This window comes from Ailuropoda melanoleuca, chromosome 16 (genome assembly GCF_002007445.2).
Source record: "Ailuropoda melanoleuca isolate Jingjing chromosome 16, ASM200744v2, whole genome shotgun sequence".
NCBI classification, from domain to species: domain Eukaryota; kingdom Metazoa; phylum Chordata; class Mammalia; order Carnivora; family Ursidae; genus Ailuropoda; species Ailuropoda melanoleuca.
Genome location: NC_048233.1, coordinates 86,725,254 through 86,742,839, shown reverse-complemented (window position 1 = coordinate 86,742,839; position 17,586 = coordinate 86,725,254). Strand labels below are relative to the sequence as shown.

Sequence of the window (17,586 nt, the reverse complement as noted above, 5' to 3'; positions counted from 1 at the left end):
TTATAATTGGAAGTTTACACCCTTTTTTGGAAAGATTTTATTTTTAAGTAATCACACCCAACGTGGGGCTTGAACCCACAACCCTGAGATCAAGAGTCACACACCCCTACCAACTGAGCCAGCCAGGCACCCCTAGAACTTTGGACCTTTGGACCAGTGTCCCCCGTTTTTGCCCATCCCCTGCCTCAGGCAGCTACCAGTCTGCAGCAGCCCATCTAGGAATTCAGACTTTGGCTTCAGATTCCACACGTAAGTGAGACCCTACAGTGTTTGTCTTTGTCTGATTTAGTTCTCTTGGCGTCATGCCCTCAAGGTGCACGGTTGTCACAAATGGCAGGAGTTCCTTCCTTTTTATGGCTGAATAACGTTCCGTGCATTTATATAGCACACCCTTATCCATTCACCTGTCAGCGGGCACAGGGGTAGTTTTTGTGGCTCGGCTGCTGTGGGCGATGCCGAAATGGACACGGGGGTGCAGATATCTTTTCAAGACAGTGATTTCACGTCCTTCCAATAAATACTCAGAGTAGAACTACTGGGTCATAGGGTAGCTCTGTTTTTAGGTTTTTTTTTTTTTTAAGATTTTTTATTTATTCATTTGACAGAGATAGAGACAGCCAGCGAGAGAGGGAACACAAGCAGGGGGAGTGGGAGAGGAAGAAGCAGGCTCATAGCAGAGGAGCCTGACGTGGGGCTCGATCCCATAACGCCGGGATCATGCCCTGAGCCGAAGGCAGACGCTCAACCGCTGTGCCACCCAGGCGCCCCTGTTTTTAGTTTTTTTTGAGGAAGCTCCATTCCATTCTCTACAGCGGCTGCCTCCCAGCAGTGCGCAAGGGTTCCCTATTTTCTATGTCCTTGCCAATATTTGTTATTTAAATCCTTTTTATTTTATAACTAGCTTGTAGTTTCCAAAGCAACTAGAACTAAAAACAAAACCAAAGATTTTTTACAGTCCCATCTTTACTGTATGCTATATCTCTTTACTCTTTTTGAGTTTATTATTTAAATGACTATTTTACGGGGCGCCTGGCTGGCTCAGTCGGTTGGGTGTCCCAACTCTTGACTTCGGCGCAGGTCGTGGTGTCAGGGTCCTGGGATCGAGCCCCAAGTGTGGTTCTGCAGGGAGTCGGCTTGAGATTCTTTTTCTCCCTCTCCCCTCCTCCTGCTCACGCTCTCTCTCTCTAGATAAATAAATAAAATCTTTAAAAAAATATAAATGATCATTTTATAGCATCAGTTGCTTGATAAGTGTTCCTGCCTCGATCAGAAACAAGCTCGTTTGACGTAAGCGACTGTAATGGTTTTCCCAGATGATGTGAGCCTCTCACGAGTAATGGTGAAGTCCAGGGATGTTTGAGGAAGAAGGGGCAGGAAGGGGACAGCCTGGAATTGCTACGAGCGCCCAGCCGAGGAGGTGCAGGTGGCCCGGGGCGTGGGTTTCATCTCAGGCAGGCCACCACCTCTCACGTCCCGCCACCATCCTAGACCCTGGAGGAAGTTGTGCGTCTTGCCCGAGGACGCAGGAGGCTCGGTTTGTCCTGAGGACGGGAGAGCGATGCCTGAGTCTTTCGAGACTTGGGCAGGTGCTAAGGCGTGGCGTCCTCTCTTGGATTCGGGGCCCACGGTCTTGCTCGTGTCGAGGGACGGCCGCGCCGGCGGATGGCCGCGCCGGCTGGCAGCGTGTGGCGGCCCGGCTAACACGTGCTCGGCTTGTGTCGTCTCCCCAGCGGCTGCATGTCCAGCCAGACGAAGAACGTGGTCAGCGGCGTCCTCTTCGGCACGGGCCTGTGGGTGGCCCTCATCATCACCATGCGCTACTCGCTCAAGGTGCTGCTGTCCTACCACGGCTGGATGTTCGCCCAGCACGGCGAGATGAGCCGGGCCACCAGGATCTGGATGGTAAATGACCCTCACTGCACTCTTGGTGCCGCAGCAGGGTGGAGTTTCTCTAACTGCTTTATTTTGGGGTACGCTTTTACGCGAGGCCTTCTGGTTGTTTAGTGGCGTGCACGGCTGGGTGTGTCTGGAGGTACGTGTGCACCTGCGAAATCATGTCACTTTCAGTGCCACGCACTCGGCTCCCTGCCCCCCAAAGCTTCCTTGTGTCCCACCCCGCTTTTGCCTTGTAAGAGCACGTAAGTCAGATCTGCCGTCTTAGCAAAGGCTTAGGGGCGCCGGGGCGGCCGCCACCCCTCCCGCCTCAGTATCCGGCCTTCCGTGTCTGGCTCGTCACTTAGCACAGGGTCTTATGTGGGTGGCTTTTACTTTGAAAGGGGGATCCTTGGGGACCTTTCCCCTTCCACACGTGGTTGGGTGACCTGGGAGCTGCAGGGGTTGATTCACCGTGACTCATAAGTGTGGGCCGAAGGGTATTTTCCTTTAATGATGTTCGGGAGTTCTGAACGTGGTATATTCGAGTCTGCTGGATTTGCCATCCAGGTTCTCCATCAAAGGAGAGTGACGCCCGCCCACTTTGTAGCTTTTCTGGCTGACTTGAATGTGGGCGCTTGGTTTCCCTCGCCGACCAGTCCGACCAGGTCTCCCTGGTCCACCTTGTGCTTCAGGCTGGTCTCCCATCTCCTCGGCCCACAGCCTGTGTGTCCCTTGTTGCCACGTGCGTGGAGGCTTGTCCCAGTGTCCCCCGTGACCGCTCCACCTACAAGCTGAGCGCCACCTCCCGGGGGCTGCTCGTGAGAGGCACTCCTGTGCCTGGTGCCCCCCACACCCATGGGCTGCACTCTCCCCAGACCGACTCCCTGCGCTTGCCTGGCTGTAAGATGACTGGTTTCCAGAGAACCAGAGTCTAGTCCCCAGAGGAGAGTCTGAGGGGGCGCCCACCCTTTACAGAATAAGCCAAACGGCATTCTCTCGGATGGCATATTCCTGGCTCATGTCCGCCCCTGCGAGCCCGAGGAATTCCCCGGAGGTCTGGTCAGCATGAGATGACCCGTTGTTAATACCAAGTTCAGATCCTTCCAGATGAAAGCAAGGGGAGAGTAGGCAGACGTGTGTTGTCCGCCAGGCGTGAGGGCCCACACTGCTCTTGCTCCTGGGCTTGGCTCCAGGTCCAGGCTTCTCAGCTCAGCCCCTGCCCTGCCCCTTGCTGGGGCTCGGAGCCGGTCCCCAAACCCAGAGCCCCGCAGAGGTAGCCGAGTGGATCTTGGGCCCCGTGCAGATGTGCAGCCAGCCGGCAACCTCAGGGTACCCGCCCTGGCCGGGGTGTCTCGAAGCGTCCGTCGGACTTGGGCTGGTTTTGGGTTAGGGTCACCTATTTGCTGACGAAGGCCTGTGAGGTATTGGGGTGGAAAATACCCCGGAGGAGATGAGCGGCACAGGAAATCAGTCAGGAGTCAGCAAGTCGAGGACTGGCTTCACTTCTTAGCGTGGTCTCATGTTTCAAACCTCACCTTTTTTTTTTTAAGGGCCTGGTCAAGATCTTTTCGGGCCGAAAACCCATGTTGTACAGCTTCCAGACGTCGCTGCCTCGCCTGCCGGTGCCGGCCGTCAAGGACACCGTGGACAGGGTAGGTGTGGCCTCGCTCCCCGGGACGCCCCCTCCGAGCTGCGGTCATCTGGGGGTTAAGGTCTGTGACCTGATGGCAGTCGGTCTGTTGGCCTGTTCGGTCTCGGCCGTGTGCTCGTCCGGCTGTCGTCAGAGGTCTTCTCCTTGCTAAGGGGTCAGCGTGTCCGAGGTGTTTCTAGTAAAGGCATCACACTTGATAGAGAGACGGCTTTGTTGTGATATAATCAGTGCACGTACCGTAGAGTTTCCCGAAGCGTCTGATTCAACGGTCTTTGGTACGTTTCGTGACTAGTTGTTTTAAATTGTGGTATATGTGTACGTAACATGAAAATGACCGTTTTTTTTTTTTTTTAAAGATTTTATTTATTTATGTGACAGACAGCCAGCGAGAGAGGGAACACAGCAGGGGAGTGGGAGAGGAAGAAGCAGGCTCCCAACGTAGGAGCCCGATGTGGGACTCGATCCTGGGTCGCCGGGATCACGCCCTGAGCCGAAGGCAGACGCTTAATGACTGCGCTACCCAGGCGCCCCGAAAATGACCGTTTTTAACCACTTGAAACCGTGCAGTTGTGTGGCACTGAGTAGAGGCCCATCGCACAGTCTCCACCATGGTCTAGTTCCAGAACTTTCCATGACCCAAAACCCACACCTGTCAGCATCATGCCCCATTTCACCCCCCCAGCCCCCGGCACACACCACCGCGCTCTCTGTCTCTGTGGGCTTGCCTGTCCTGGGTGTTTCCTGTAGGTGGAATCCTTCGATATGTGCCTTTGCGTCTGGCTCTTAGACTGTTTCGAGGATTTTCTGTGCCATGGTGTCTATCAGTGTATCGTTCCTTTTCGGGACCAAATAACATCCGAGTGGGCGGTCAGACCTAACTGCATTCGTACATTCATCTGTTGGTGGACATTTGAGTTGTTTCCACCCTTTGGCTGTTGTGAATGGTTTTGTTCAAGGACCTGCTTGCCATTCTGTTGGGTGTAAGCCTGGAACTGGGGCCCTGGGGCCTGAGGGGACCTGTGCCTCACCTGTAGGAACAGCCAGGCTGGTTCCCACAGCACATGGGTTCCTGCCGCAGCCAATGAGGACTGAGGTCTCTGCCTGTCCCGTGGCCCCATTTTTAAAACCTAAGCAGGCCACGTCTTGGCTTTTGAATCCCGGCCTAGTTATTTCATCCCTCTTGGCCTTTTCGAGTTCCCTCCCATCTCTGCTCTCCTGTGCCCTCACCTGCAGCGCCGTGTTCATGAGCCCTGTCCTGCCCCACCCCACCCCACCCCACCCGCTCAGGGTCTGTGAGCACGGCCGTCTGCTGGAGCCTGGAGCCCGGAGCCCAGCACCCCACCCCTGCAGCTCAGGGTCCATGAGTGCAGCCCAGGAGCCTGCAGCCTGGAGCCCCGTCCCGCCCACCTCTGCAGCTGTGGGTCCATGAGCGTGGCCAGCTGCTGGAGCCTGGCTGGAGACGCTTCACGGTGTGATCTCCAGTTCCGCTCACGGGTGTCTCACTTCAAGTAAACTCGAAAACTTGACCAGCTGCTCAATTTCAGGAGTGGCGCCCTACTTTTAAATATTCAAGGAGGGGTCCCAGTGATCTCCGCTGCCCCAAAGCTGTTTTCGCGGCAGACATAACTTGGCGGATCGACACGTTTCCTGATAAACCGAGGGCCTTACTTTCTAGAAGTTTGCTCATGTGCATTGTAGCAACTGTTGACCACGGTCTCGAAACCCCACCACATCTGTGACCTGCCACCTGGGCAGCTCTCACTTCAGGGCGGTGTTGGTCAAAGTCAGGGCGCCCCAAAACCCTGTACTGGAGACCTGGCCTTGACCCGGGGCTTGGCCTTCCCTGTCTCATTGTTCGGCTCCTCCTTCCTACCCTGGTGTCCCGGGCTGGTCCCCTGCACTTTCCCGGCACTGCCCTGAGTCACTGTCGGGCAGGTGGGAACAGGGCTTTCATTAAGGGCGCAGTGATGGATAAAGACTAGTGAGGTGTCCTGTCGGCCGAGCTGTGATCTTGTCACTCTGGAATTCTCTTTGGTGATCCTGTGGTGATGCTGTCTGGAGAGCGGGAAGGCCAGTAAGGGATGAAGGAGTGTGATTGTGTCATTGTTGCGGATATAAAGCCAATCTGGCTAACTTGTGTGAGGACCCACAGCACCAACTTAGGGGAGTTGTTCTTTTTTTTTTTAAGATTTTATTTTTAAGGGGAGCCTGAGTGGCTCAGTCAGTGAAGTGACTGACTCTTGGTTTCGCCTCAGGGTCATGAAGTCGAGCCCCGCATTGTGCTCCCCGCTGAGTGTGGAGCCTGCTTGGGATTCTCTTTCTCCCTCTGCTCCCTGCCCCCCACTTACTCACTCTCGCTCTCTAAAATAAGTAAATCAACCTTTAAAAAAAGAAAAGATTTTAAGTAATCTTGCCCAACATGGGGCTTGAACCCACGACCCTGAGGTCCAGAGTTGCACGCTCCTCTGACTGAGCCAGTCAGCCGTCCCTACTTGGGGAAGATTTTTCAGTCTTTCAGATGGGTTTCTGTTCTTTCTGAGGCACAGATGCGGGACCTGTGTGTTTTAACGTACGTGTGTGCTTTGTGTTAATGCTAGTATTTGGAGTCGGTGAAGCCTCTGATGAAGGAGTCCGACTTTAAGCGGATGACGGTCCTGGCGCAGGATTTTGCCGTCAGCCTTGGACCCAAACTGCAGTGGTATCTGAAGCTAAAGTCCTGGTGGGCCACCAACTACGTAAGTATGCATACTCGCCCTCCGTCTTGGCGGAAACGCGTACGTGTGCAAACCCTAGCCGGTGCCGCACACCAGCTGGGCTCCCCGTGCGTGGCCGGGCGCACCCAGGTGCTGGGCCGGGCTGGGAGTGGGCGTGGCTGCGGCGAGCGGGTGCCTTCTGTCTACATCGGGCGCCGGCTGCACGGGCGCTTCGGCTCCCCCACGCGCCGTGGCGTGTGTCGCACAGACGCACTTGTGCCACAGAGCCCTCATTGCACCCCCGGGGCCCCGCCAGCCCGTGGGGCTCCCGCTAAGTTGCCAGTGGTCTGTCCTGTTGGCAGGTGAGCGACTGGTGGGAGGAGTACATCTACCTGCGAGGACGAGGGCCGCTGATGGTGAACAGCAACTACTATGCCATGGTGAGTCCCCTGGGCGGGTGCGGCGGGCGTCCCCAGGGCCCGCGGGCCTTCCGGGAAGCTCCTGCCCCTGCTGCCCTGACCCAGGCTTCCTGCCGGGGCCCAGGACCTGCTTGCCGGGTCTGAAACCTGCGCGGCTGGCCTTTTTTGTTTGGCCCGAGCCACTGTGGAGAAATTCGGACCGCAGAAATACTCTCGAGGCGGTCAGCGGTGTCTCCCCCGTCGTCACAGCTGGGCGCCGCGTTATGATGCCACAGCGGTGTGCGGGCCGTGTCCCCGCCACCCACGGAGCCTGGCAACAGGCGGCTGCAGCTCCCCTGGCCCAGGGGCGCGGCGTCCTCGTCTGCTGCCCTAGGACGCCGGGTGGCTCTTGTCTTCCGAGGCATCGGTGGCCTGGGAGGGCACTTCCCATTGTGTTGTTAGAAGTCTCATAGTTTGGGCTCTGGTAACTGGCATTTAATAGCTTTGATAACTGGCCAACCTCATTCTTTGTCTTTTTTCTTTCTCTTCTTCACTTTTATTTTTATGTAAAATACAAAACTGTCCAAGTGTAGGAAATGCAATTTCAATTTCTTGTCTGTCAGAGCAGATGTGATTTAACATGGATGGAGATATTTTAACGGTGTGGAAATGCTCTCCATGTCTTTAAGTTAGCATGGCTTCTCCCCCGGATGTTCTCTCTGCCGACACGTGTTTACCATTTCAGGACTTGCTGTACGTCATGCCGACCCAGATTCAGGCCGCGAGAGCGGGCAACTCTATCCACGCCATCCTGCTGTACAGACGGAGGCTGGACCGGGAGGAGATCAAGCCGGTACGCAAACGCACAGCTGTGCAAACAGTTCGTAAATGGCTTCGTTGACTTAGTGCACACGCTTGAGGCATACAGTTTGATAGGTCCTGTCACGTTCATATAACGTGCCCCCGAATCCATCCCTGCAGTCCAGAGAGTCAACACATCCGTCACCCCCAAAAGTTCGCTTGGGCCTTGTGCCCTCGCTGCACCTCCCCATCGCCTGCCAGGCGAGCCCCCGTCTGCCTTCCTGTCCCTCTGGGTCACTTGGACTTGCCAAAGCTTCATGCAAATGAACTCATACAGTAGGCTCTCTCTCTGTCTCTCTGGTCCAGCTCCTTTCACTCTGCACAGTTACTCTAGATTTCCTTCGCCCTTTGTATCCTAAACGGATATTCGTCTGTTGTACTTCATCCCGTGACCTCCCCCGGAAGAAGCTCTTGTTTACTTTGGAGGAAAACAGTTGAGCTGGTCAATGATTCAAGAAGAACAAGACATTTCTTTATTAAATATCGCTTTGATTTAAGCGTCAGTTTGCAAACGGTCCATGGTGTGTCAGTTGATAAATGATCGATTGGAAGGCGTCACTTGGGCAGGAAGCGTGCGGGGCGCCGAGCCCTGGCCCGGCTCCGTGAGTCTTGCGGGGAAGGTCGGCGTCCCAGGGAAGGGCTGCTCTCCGCAGTTTGGAAGAGGGGAAGTCAAACACCGTGTGCCCGGAACACACATCCAGTGTTTCATTTGCTCCTTCCCCCCACCGAGGAATTTTTGTTTGTTTGAAATGTATTTTTGTTGCAGATTTTTCTGTTGGGATCCACAGTTCCGCTCTGCTCTGCTCAGTGGGAGCGAATGTTTAATACTTCACGCATCCCGGGAGAGGAGACAGGTGAGTGGGGCTCCTTCGGGAAGCACTTCTGTTCCTTATGAGCCGCGGATTTGCACGTGGATTCATGATGACCCCTCCTAAGAGTGGGAGATTTTAGGCCCAGGAACATCTCTTCTGTTGAATTTCCTTGGTCTTTCTTAGGCCTGGGCATGTGACTTATCTTCAGACTTCAGGTTCTCTCTGGTCAAAGGCTGTCTTCCAGGGTGTTCTTCCCAGGTCTGGTTAGGAATATTCCTTTTCTTCATCTGGCTCCCTTGGGAGCTTTGCACTGGCTCACACGAAGGGTTATTGTGTAACGCACGCTGACTTGTGCTCGGGAGGCTGGACGTACGGTCCGGCAGCTCACTCGGAGCAGCCTGACCTGGGACCGCTGATCCCCACCCCCGACCCTCGCAGAATGCCGGGCGGCCGCGCAATCTGAGCCAGGATGCCCTTGAGAATACAAGCGAGAGACATGCCCTCACCTGGGGCTGTCCCAGGCTAGCCAGGGCTCAGGCTGTGCTGCCTGTGAGCCTCCGGGTGGCCGTGCAGGTAGCAAACGCTGGCCGCTCGCAGCTGACAAACCGGACCCTGCCTGAGACCTCGTGGCGGCTGTTGTAATGAACTCATTGCTGCTTTTGAAGCTGGTTGTGTACAGGGTCCCAAGCTCTTCCAGCTTTTGGGGGCGTCGTGACAGCAGGGTACCTCCAGACTCTGAGCCCTGGGCAGGAACTTGTCCCGTGGTGGTAGGCGTGGGGGTCCTTGGACACAAAAGCCAGCCTCTGCGTGGGCTTCTGGAAGTGGATTCAGCTTTCCTTGGTCCGGGACCCGAGGCTTTCTGAAAATTCAGTCCAGCGGCGCACTCAGTGCTTTCGCCATGTGGGGTGTTTCTCGCTCAAAGGTCAACCTTTGTCTCTCTCATGCTCTGGAGTCCAGTGCTCTGTGGCCAGATTTTTGTGAAAAGCAGATGAGTTGGCTAAAAGCGGTTTTGGGACAGGTGACGGTAATAGCATTCTTAAAAATTTTTTTTAATTTTTAAAAATATTTATTTTAGGGGCGCCTGGGTGGCACAGCGGTTAAGCGTCTGCCTTCAGCTCAGGGCGTGATCCCGGCGTTATGGGATCGAGCCCCACATGAGGCTCTTCTGCTATGAGCCTGGCTTCTTCCTCTCCCACTCCCCCTGCTTGTGTTCCCTCTCTCCCTGGCTGTCTCTATCTCTGTCGAATAAATTTAAAAAAAAAAATCTTTAAAAAAAAATATTTATTTTAGAGAGAGCAGGGGAGGAGCAGAGGGGGTGAGAGAGAATCTCAAGCACACTTTTTAAAAGAAATTTAATTAATTAATTAATTTGTCAGAGGGCGAGCAGGGAGCCCAATGCGGGGCTCGATCCCAGGACCCTGAGATCATGACCAGAGCTGAAGGCAGATGCTTAACTGACTGAGCCACCCAGGTGCCCCAGTAATAGCATTTTTAAAAATGATTTTCGTGAACTGCCATACAGTTGTTCCTCTTATTCGTGGTTTCGAGTTCCGTTGTCTCAGTTACCCGCGACCTGCCACGGTGTGGAAGCTGATGATCCCCCATAACATCCTAACCCGGTGTCACACCTACATGACTCGTCTCGCGTTATCATGAGAAGAAGGGCCAGGACCAGGTATTCTGAGAGAGAGAGACCACGTCCACGTCGCCTTTATTAGCACAGATTGTTTTTTTTTTTTTTTTAAAGATTTTATTTATTTATTCATTCGACAGAGATAGAGACAGCCAGCGAGAGAGGGAACACAAGCAGGGGGAGTGGGAGAGGAAGAAGCAGGCTCATAGCAGAGGAGCCTGATGTGGGGCTCGATCCCATAACACCGGGATCACGCCCTGAGCCGAAGGCAGACGCCCAACCGCTGTGCCACCCAGCCGCCCCAGCACAGATTGTTACAGTTGTTCTGTTTAACTTTTGTCGTCAGTCTCCTGCTACACCTGCTTGTAAATCAGGCTTCATCATAGGTGCACAGAGCAGAGAAAATGGGTGTTTCTGGGGTTCGGTGTGCTCTGTGGCTTCAGGCATCCGTGGGGGTCTTGGAACACATCCCCCTCAGATCAGGGGGTCCTCCTGTACTTTCCCTGCCAGGGTCTCGTGCGTCATCTGTTACAGTTATTCCTGACTCCTTCATGGCTTTTGTTGTTTTAAGTATATTTTTGAGTTGTTGGCTTCTGAGTATATTAGTTTCTAGGGCCATTGTCACAAACCCCACAGCCTGCGTGGCTGAAACAGACATTCACCGTTGTGTCGTCCCCCGCCGCCCCGGTCCTGGAGGCTGACGCCCGGGATACAGGCAGGGCGGGGATTCCCCCCCCGCCCCCCGGGCCTCTCTCCTCATGTGTGGAGGGCCGTGCTCTTCCTGTGTCCTCATGGGGTTGTCCCTCCGTGCCCGTCTGTGTCCTCATCCTTTCCTGTGTAAGTACCCCGGGTCCACCTTAATCACCATGTATTAACATAATTACCCCTTTAAAGGCCCTGCCTCCAAACACAGTCACAACTGGGGGTAGGTCTTCAGCCTGCGAGCGGAGGGGCTCAGGCTGGCCCAGAACTCTAGGGGAGAGGAATGCAAACGATTGTAGACCCTGAGCTTCTACCCAGCTGCGTTCTCCGTGATTTAGACAGCCGGTTGGTGGGGTTGGTTGGGTGTGCTGGGGTTAACCGTGGCTGCGAGAGGCCCGTGCTCCAGTCCGGGCGTCCCTAGTGTGCTGTGCTGCCAGGACCTGGCGTAGCGTCGAGCGGAAGTGGTCGTGGTGCATCTTCTTGTTCCTGACTTTGAAGTGAAGGTTGGAGGGTGTGTTTGCTGTAGTTTTCCGGTGGAAACCCTTGAGCGAGCTTAGGTCATTGGCCCACGATGATACGTCCAGTGAGTGGCTGAGCGGAGCTGAGACAAAGTCAGACTTGTCTGGTCCACAGCTCTCAACTCTGATCTGTACTGAATGGTTCTACAGACTCCGGAGAAATGGACGGATGAGACTCGTGGAGGGGTGCGGGGGGAGGGTCGGGGCCACGGGACGGTCGGGGCGGGGGCCGTTTGCAGCATCCGCTAACCTCCCGCCTCGGGATCTGTGTCCTGCCGCAGACACCATCCAGCACATACGGGACAGCAGGCACATCGTCGTGTTCCACAAAGGACGTTACTTCAAGGTCTGGCTGTACCACGACGGCCGGCTGCTGAAGCCCCGGGAGATCGAGCAGCAGGTGCAGAGGATTCTGGACGACCCATCGGAGCCTCAGCCCGGGGAGGCAAAGCTGGCGGCCCTCACCGCGGGAGAAAGGTGTGCGGCTCCTCGGTGACATGGGTCGTGCCCAGGGGCCGCGGGGGCGCCTCGCGGTTCTCTTACCCAGGCACGCAGCTGGAGGAGGGACGCGTGGGGACGAGTTGCAGCGGCACTGGGGGGCGGGGCTGGAGCCTGGAGTCCCGCCCCCGGCTGGTGGGCCACCGTGGCTGTGTGTCCGTGGCAGGCCTGCATCTGCACGCGTACCAGGGCTCATGACAGACAGGAGTTAGGCTCTGTCACAGGGCTGCGGCGGATTTAATTGAGGACACGGAGCAAGTTGAAACCAAGGCCTCCGTGTCAGGGATGAATTTCCTGCTACGTTTCAAAAGATCATTCAGAGGCTTTGTTTCCCGGAGGAATTAGCCTGCGAGGACAGAGCTGGTTTCTCCGCCGTGGCTCTGTGCGCGCTGGGCTGCCTCAGTCTATTCTGGGGGCGCTGTCCAGTGCTGAGCGGCATCCCCGGCCACCACTGGCAGCCATCCCGTTGTGACAAACAGAATTGTCCAGACGTTGCCCACTGTCCCTGGGGACAATATTGTCCCCAGGTCAGTACCCGAGTTACCGCAGGCGGGGAGCTGGTGGCGAGGGGGGCGGGCTGCACGCTCCAGGCTGGGCACGGCAGAGAGTCAGGGACCGCAGAAGGCAAGACAGAGAGGATCTCGTGGGCCTGACTACACGGGGGCTTGATTCGGCCGCTGAAGGGGCCACCCCAGGGACCCGAGCAGATCTATGAGATTATTCTGGTCCAGGGGCTCCTCGAGCAGCGAGGGCTGGAATGGGCAGTATGAGCTGGAGGGGAGGCTCGGTCCCAGACACCCAGGAGTATTGGGCCATCGCTGGGGCTTTGCCGGGGCTGGAAGGAACCACGGAGGGCAGTGTGTCCCGGGGAACGCGCTCCCTCCCTGTGTGCTCGAGAGTGTCAGTGGGCCAGGAGGCGGGTGGGCACAACGTGCTGCTGAAGAGTGGGCCTGCCTGGGACCACCCGCCCCCAGGGGCTCCGTGGGCACCTGGCCCTGATGCTCCCCCATCTCACTGCCAGGAGCCCTTCTCATAGATGCCGAGTGTATACGTGGGCGTCTCACTCCCCGCAGCACCTCTCATAGACGCCGATGTATACATGGGCGTCTCACCCCCCGGAACACCTCTCATAGACGCCGAGTGTGTACGCTGGCATGTCACCTTCTGTCTCTTCACACATCACCAGCTGCTTAGTAGCCATCCTTGTCACTGTAGCCCCTGGCAGACAGTGAGGACAGCAGTCCCAGCCGGGTGTGTGTGGGGACCCTTGTGTTTAGGGGGTGTTGGCACCACAAGCTGGCTTGGGGAGCACTTGGGGAGAGAAGAGGGTGGGAGACAGGCCAGCTGACCCTGATCTAGAAGGGTGGGTGGGGTGAAGGACGAGAGGAGGGGCCTAGGAGCGATCAAAGGAGCCACGGCTGGGGCGACTCTCCAGAAGTGGGTGTTACTTCAGATCCTTGTGTCCCACAAGAGGTGGGATGAAAAGAATCCCTTTAGTTGGACCCGGGGGTGCCCCTTATCCTCAGGGTGTCTTGTGGTCATCAGTAGCATGGACTTGGGCAGGACAGCTTGGGTTTGAAGCTCTCCCTGCCACAAAGTAGCCGTGGCCACGTCTGTGTGCCTCAGTTTCCCCCTCTGAAAGTCGGGAATGGCAGTGTTGATCAGTGAGCTAGTACGTGGACAGGGCTGGAGCAGAGCTGGATAGAATGTCTTCAGGGTGGACCCTGGCGGGGGTGCGGAGAGCCCTGCCTTGAGGTTGCTGCCCCTGGGTCGCGGAGCTCGAAGGGTGCATTCTCGTTGCCCACCTGGTGTTTAGTGAACAGAGGTATATGCCCCGCCTGTGCTCTGCTCTGGAGTGCCTGCCCACGACGGTGCGGCCCCGCTGCAGACAGAGAGGGTCATACATACGTAGTTGCCCTAAATTCCAGCGAAACTGAAAAATGTCATTTTGAACGTCACATGTAAGATGTCCCCACATTCCTATAGGTTTGATTCTGCGTAACCCTTGTTTCAGGGTACCCTGGGCCAAGTGTCGCCAAGCCTATTTTGGACATGGGAAGAACAAACAGTCCCTAGATGCCGTGGAAAAGGCAGCGTTCTTCGTGACGCTCGACGAAACAGAGCAAGGGTACAGGAAGGAAGACCCAGAGGCCTCCATGGACAGCTATGCCAAGTCTCTCCTGCACGGCAGGTGTTTTGACAGGTAACGTGGCTGACAGCCAGCCTCGGTGTCTCCGCTCTGAAGGAGTAAGGCTGTCATAAAAACACAGCTTTGGTTCTCGTTTCTGTGCACGCGTGTGTGTGCACACGTGCACACACGCACGTGCACAGCTCAAGCCGCAGACTTGAGATTCCTCCTTTCCGTGCCCGGCCACCTCCGATCGGAGGCGCTGGTGAGAGGCGTGGCCGCTGGTGCCTGGAAGCAGGAGGGAGAAGGTGGTGGATGGGGCTGAGCTGGGTATCGGCTCTTGCTTGCCCCCTGAGCTCATGACTGTCTGGAGCCTCCTTTCCCTTGTCTTTGGGGCCGTCCTGCCTGCCCCGCAGGTGGGGGTGAGGCTCGGCCCAGGCGGAGGGTACGGGGGCGCGAGGCCTCCCAGCTCCCTGCGCTTGCCTTGTGGGTCCCTCACGATAGAATAACATATTCCATTCTGGTGTCGGCGCGTAAAGGCTTGTCGTTGTGTCTGAGAACAGAGAAGTGACGGATCCGAGGTCTGTGGGTGCTCTTTTTAAATAGTTAAGTCCCATGACTGTTTCTTCTCCCCGTAGGTGGTTCGATAAGTCTTTAACGTTCATTGTCTTCAAAAACGGGAAGATAGGCATGAACGCCGAGCACTCCTGGGCCGACGCGCCCATTGTCGCGCACCTGTGGGAGGTGAGTGTTCAAAGCTTTGACGTGTGTGGGGATTGCTGTTGCAAATCCAGACCCCAGACTATGTTTCGTTGTGTGATACCCGTTTGATTAGAGAAGGCTTCGTAACACGCATCGGCACTTCGTGTGACATTAATTAGCTGAACAAAAGACCTTTGTGTCTTCACTTCCTACAACTCAGTTTCCTTAGACAGAAACACGTTTAATGTCATCTCTGGGTGGAACCAGTGTAACGGAATGGCAGTCGGCTCTTGTGTGGGGACTTCAGGGCAGAGCTAAAGCAAAACCATCGCTTCTTTGCTGTGTTTTCGAGATTTTTCCCATGTGCCAAGTGGTAGGCTGACTAGAAGCAAGCATATTAATATCCTGGTTTTGTAAAAACGCAACCACATCATTTAATTCTTAAATTTATCAAGTTATTTAAAAACCGCCAAACCGCAGTCATCCTGTCTCTCTACCCAGCTTGTTAAAATGCAGTGTTGCATTGGCCCTGCCACTTTAAATTTTTAAGAATTCATTTCTCCACGAATCATTGGACCGTCTTCGAGTTTGGCACGAAGAATTGAAGGAAGGTTTTGCTTTCGTAACTCATCCGCCACGGTTCTTGTTTGAAGCAATTTCTAAATTCCAGGGTTGTCAACAGTGGACCTGATCCAGAAATTCCGTTATTATCTTGGTGTGATGAAACTCAAGGTAACTTTACGTTAAAGCAACAGGCCCTTTGAGATTCACCCTGAGTGCCCAGCTCTAGTTTGCAGTCTCCTGCTCTCATGAATGGAGTGGAATAACGTGACCCTACATTCACTGCTCCTGTGGGAGCCACATCTCAGGGACCGCAGGCTGCGGACCTCACTGTCTTGCACGGGATGTGGAGCTCGGTGGGGGACGTGAAATGATGAAATCGTAGTGAACTTGCGAAGACATCTTAATGCACGACCTTGTTTTAGTTTTTGTTTTCAGTTTCTTTGAAGGCTTTGAATCCGACATTTATTTTTAACATATTCTATCTGTCCATTTTTTCCCTGGAGTCACACAAATCCTAGAGCATGTCCTGCTGTCTGTTGCAGGGCCTTGGCACATGCCCCCTCCTCTGCCCAGAACACTCTTTCCCTGGCCTCCGGCCCCGTCAAGCCTCAACTTGACCACACTCCCTCCAGGCCCCTCCCCTGCCTTCTCCCAGTCCTGGGTTAGGAGCCCCTGATACCCCCTCCGAGACTTGTCTTGACCATCTTAGCCCAGGTTGGGGTCTTGGCCTAACCTGCCGTTCCTTCAGCTAAGTGAGGTCTTCTCTGGGGGGGGAAAGCATAAACAGGGAAAACAAAGTGTTGCTCGCAGTCTTTAAGATAGCGGTATGGTCCCAAGACACGCCACCTGTCTGCTGACGCCGACAAAGGCTGAGTAATCCTTTCGGCCAAAAACCCAGTGAAGGGGCGCCTGGGTGGCACAGCGGTTAAGCGTCTGCCTTCAGCTCAGGGCGTGGTCCCGGCGTTATGGGATCGAGTCCCACATCGGGCTCCTCCGCTATGAGCCTGCTTCTTCCTCTCCCACTCCCCCTGCTTGTGTTCCCTCTCTCGCTGGCTGTCTCTATCTCTGTCGAGTAAATAAATAAAATCTTTAAAAAAAAAAAATAAAAAACAAAAACCCAGTGAAGAGCCAGCCACCTTCGGCCCCTGGACAGAACAGCAAGACAGCTGGGGTCTGTCTGCCGGCGGAGTCGTCCAGGCCCCCTGCACCCGTTCCGAGGACGTCCTGGGTCCTAAGTGCATGACAGCTGTTCTTCCTGAAGGAGACAGAACCGGAGCTGCGGGCACTGCCGGACACACGCTAACTTCCCAGGTGGAGAGAATCTGCGTGTTGACAAGGCAGTGCTTCTGTTTTAAGTGCTCTGGAAGAGATAAGGGTGAAGCGATTGCGTTGTTAGCCCAAGGCGATCACTTGTGTTCCTGCCGGCTGACGGGTGGCCTGTGGCTCCAGGGACGCCACAGGGGCCCCAGAGCTCCCTGCCGGGTTGGGAACTGACCCGCTGTCTTGTCACGGAGGCTGGGCCAAATTAAAAGGGGAGCTGGTCTGCCCATGGCAAGCCAGTCAAGAACAAATCTGGTCGGAGCTGGATCCTGTTTGCTGCCTACGTATTTTTTCAGCTTCCGTGTGTTGGACACTCTGGGGGCCTTGACGCGGAGCTGCTCAGACGCAAATAGGCTCGTTCCTTCGCTTGCTCAGATCTGCACAGACGCTGACCACACGCGCACACGTGGCTGCCTCCACGTGCCCGCCTCCACGTGCCCCCATGCTGGAGCCCCTGACCCCTCACCATCCGGCAGCACCAGCAGCCGGACTTGGGGTGTGGTTTTGGTCTTTTTTTTTTTTTTTTGGCCTCCCCCACTAGGATGTGAGCTCTCTGAATGCAGATTCTTTTTTTTTAATTCATTATTATGCAGATACAATGGACACATCGTAAAGTTTACCTTCTTAAAGTACACGATTCACTGGGATTTCGGTGTTTACAAGGTGGTCGTACAAAAGTCACCAGCATTTAATTTTAGGACGTTTTCATTCCCCATAAAAGGAACTCCCGCCCCCCACTGCCCGGGGCAACCACAAGTCTGCTTTCCATCTCTGCGACGGTCTGGGTTGGCCACTGTTGGCCACTGCAGGTGGTTTCCACATTCCGAGGACTACAGACAATGCCCCTAGGACACACACATGCACAGGTCTTACGTGAACATGTTTTCCTTTCTCGGGAGTGTGCACCCTAGAGCGGACTGGGTAGGTCAGACGGCCGTGTTTAACGTCCTGTGGAAAGGCAGAGATTCTAGTCTGTTCTGTGCACTGTTCTCTCACCGGTGCTAGCGGGTTGCTGGCCGGCAGTAGCCGCTCGGTAAACAGAGCTGAATGCATCGGTGTGGGTGTCCTCGCCGGGGGCAAGAGAACGTCACAGCTGCGCCCAGGTCCCGGCGCTCAGGGAGTGTGAACTGGGGCACACGGCTTCCCCCCTGGAGGCTCGGCCTCCTCATTTACACAGTGGGAATAATGGGGCCTTCCGGGCTCGCTGTAAAACTCGGGGGCAGGGGGACAG

General features: G+C 55.4%; 1 protein-coding gene across 2 annotated transcripts in view; it reads left to right on the top strand.

Annotated features, from left to right (window-relative positions):
- The window catches only part of CPT1A (carnitine palmitoyltransferase 1A), a 50,966-nt gene that overhangs the window by 19,053 nt on the left and 14,327 nt on the right, over nucleotides 1–17,586 (top strand). For both annotated transcript variants that reach the window (XM_019809980.2, XM_034644591.1), the window contains 9 exons: nucleotides 1,731–1,902; nucleotides 3,426–3,527; nucleotides 6,124–6,261; nucleotides 6,582–6,659; nucleotides 7,363–7,470; nucleotides 8,245–8,332; nucleotides 11,425–11,620; nucleotides 13,656–13,844; nucleotides 14,408–14,513. In XM_019809980.2, the coding sequence (XP_019665539.1) occupies nucleotides 1,731–1,902; nucleotides 3,426–3,527; nucleotides 6,124–6,261; nucleotides 6,582–6,659; nucleotides 7,363–7,470; nucleotides 8,245–8,332; nucleotides 11,425–11,620; nucleotides 13,656–13,844; nucleotides 14,408–14,513 (1,177 nt within the window). The remainder of the gene's footprint in view (nucleotides 1–1,730; nucleotides 1,903–3,425; nucleotides 3,528–6,123; nucleotides 6,262–6,581; nucleotides 6,660–7,362; nucleotides 7,471–8,244; nucleotides 8,333–11,424; nucleotides 11,621–13,655; nucleotides 13,845–14,407; nucleotides 14,514–17,586) is intronic.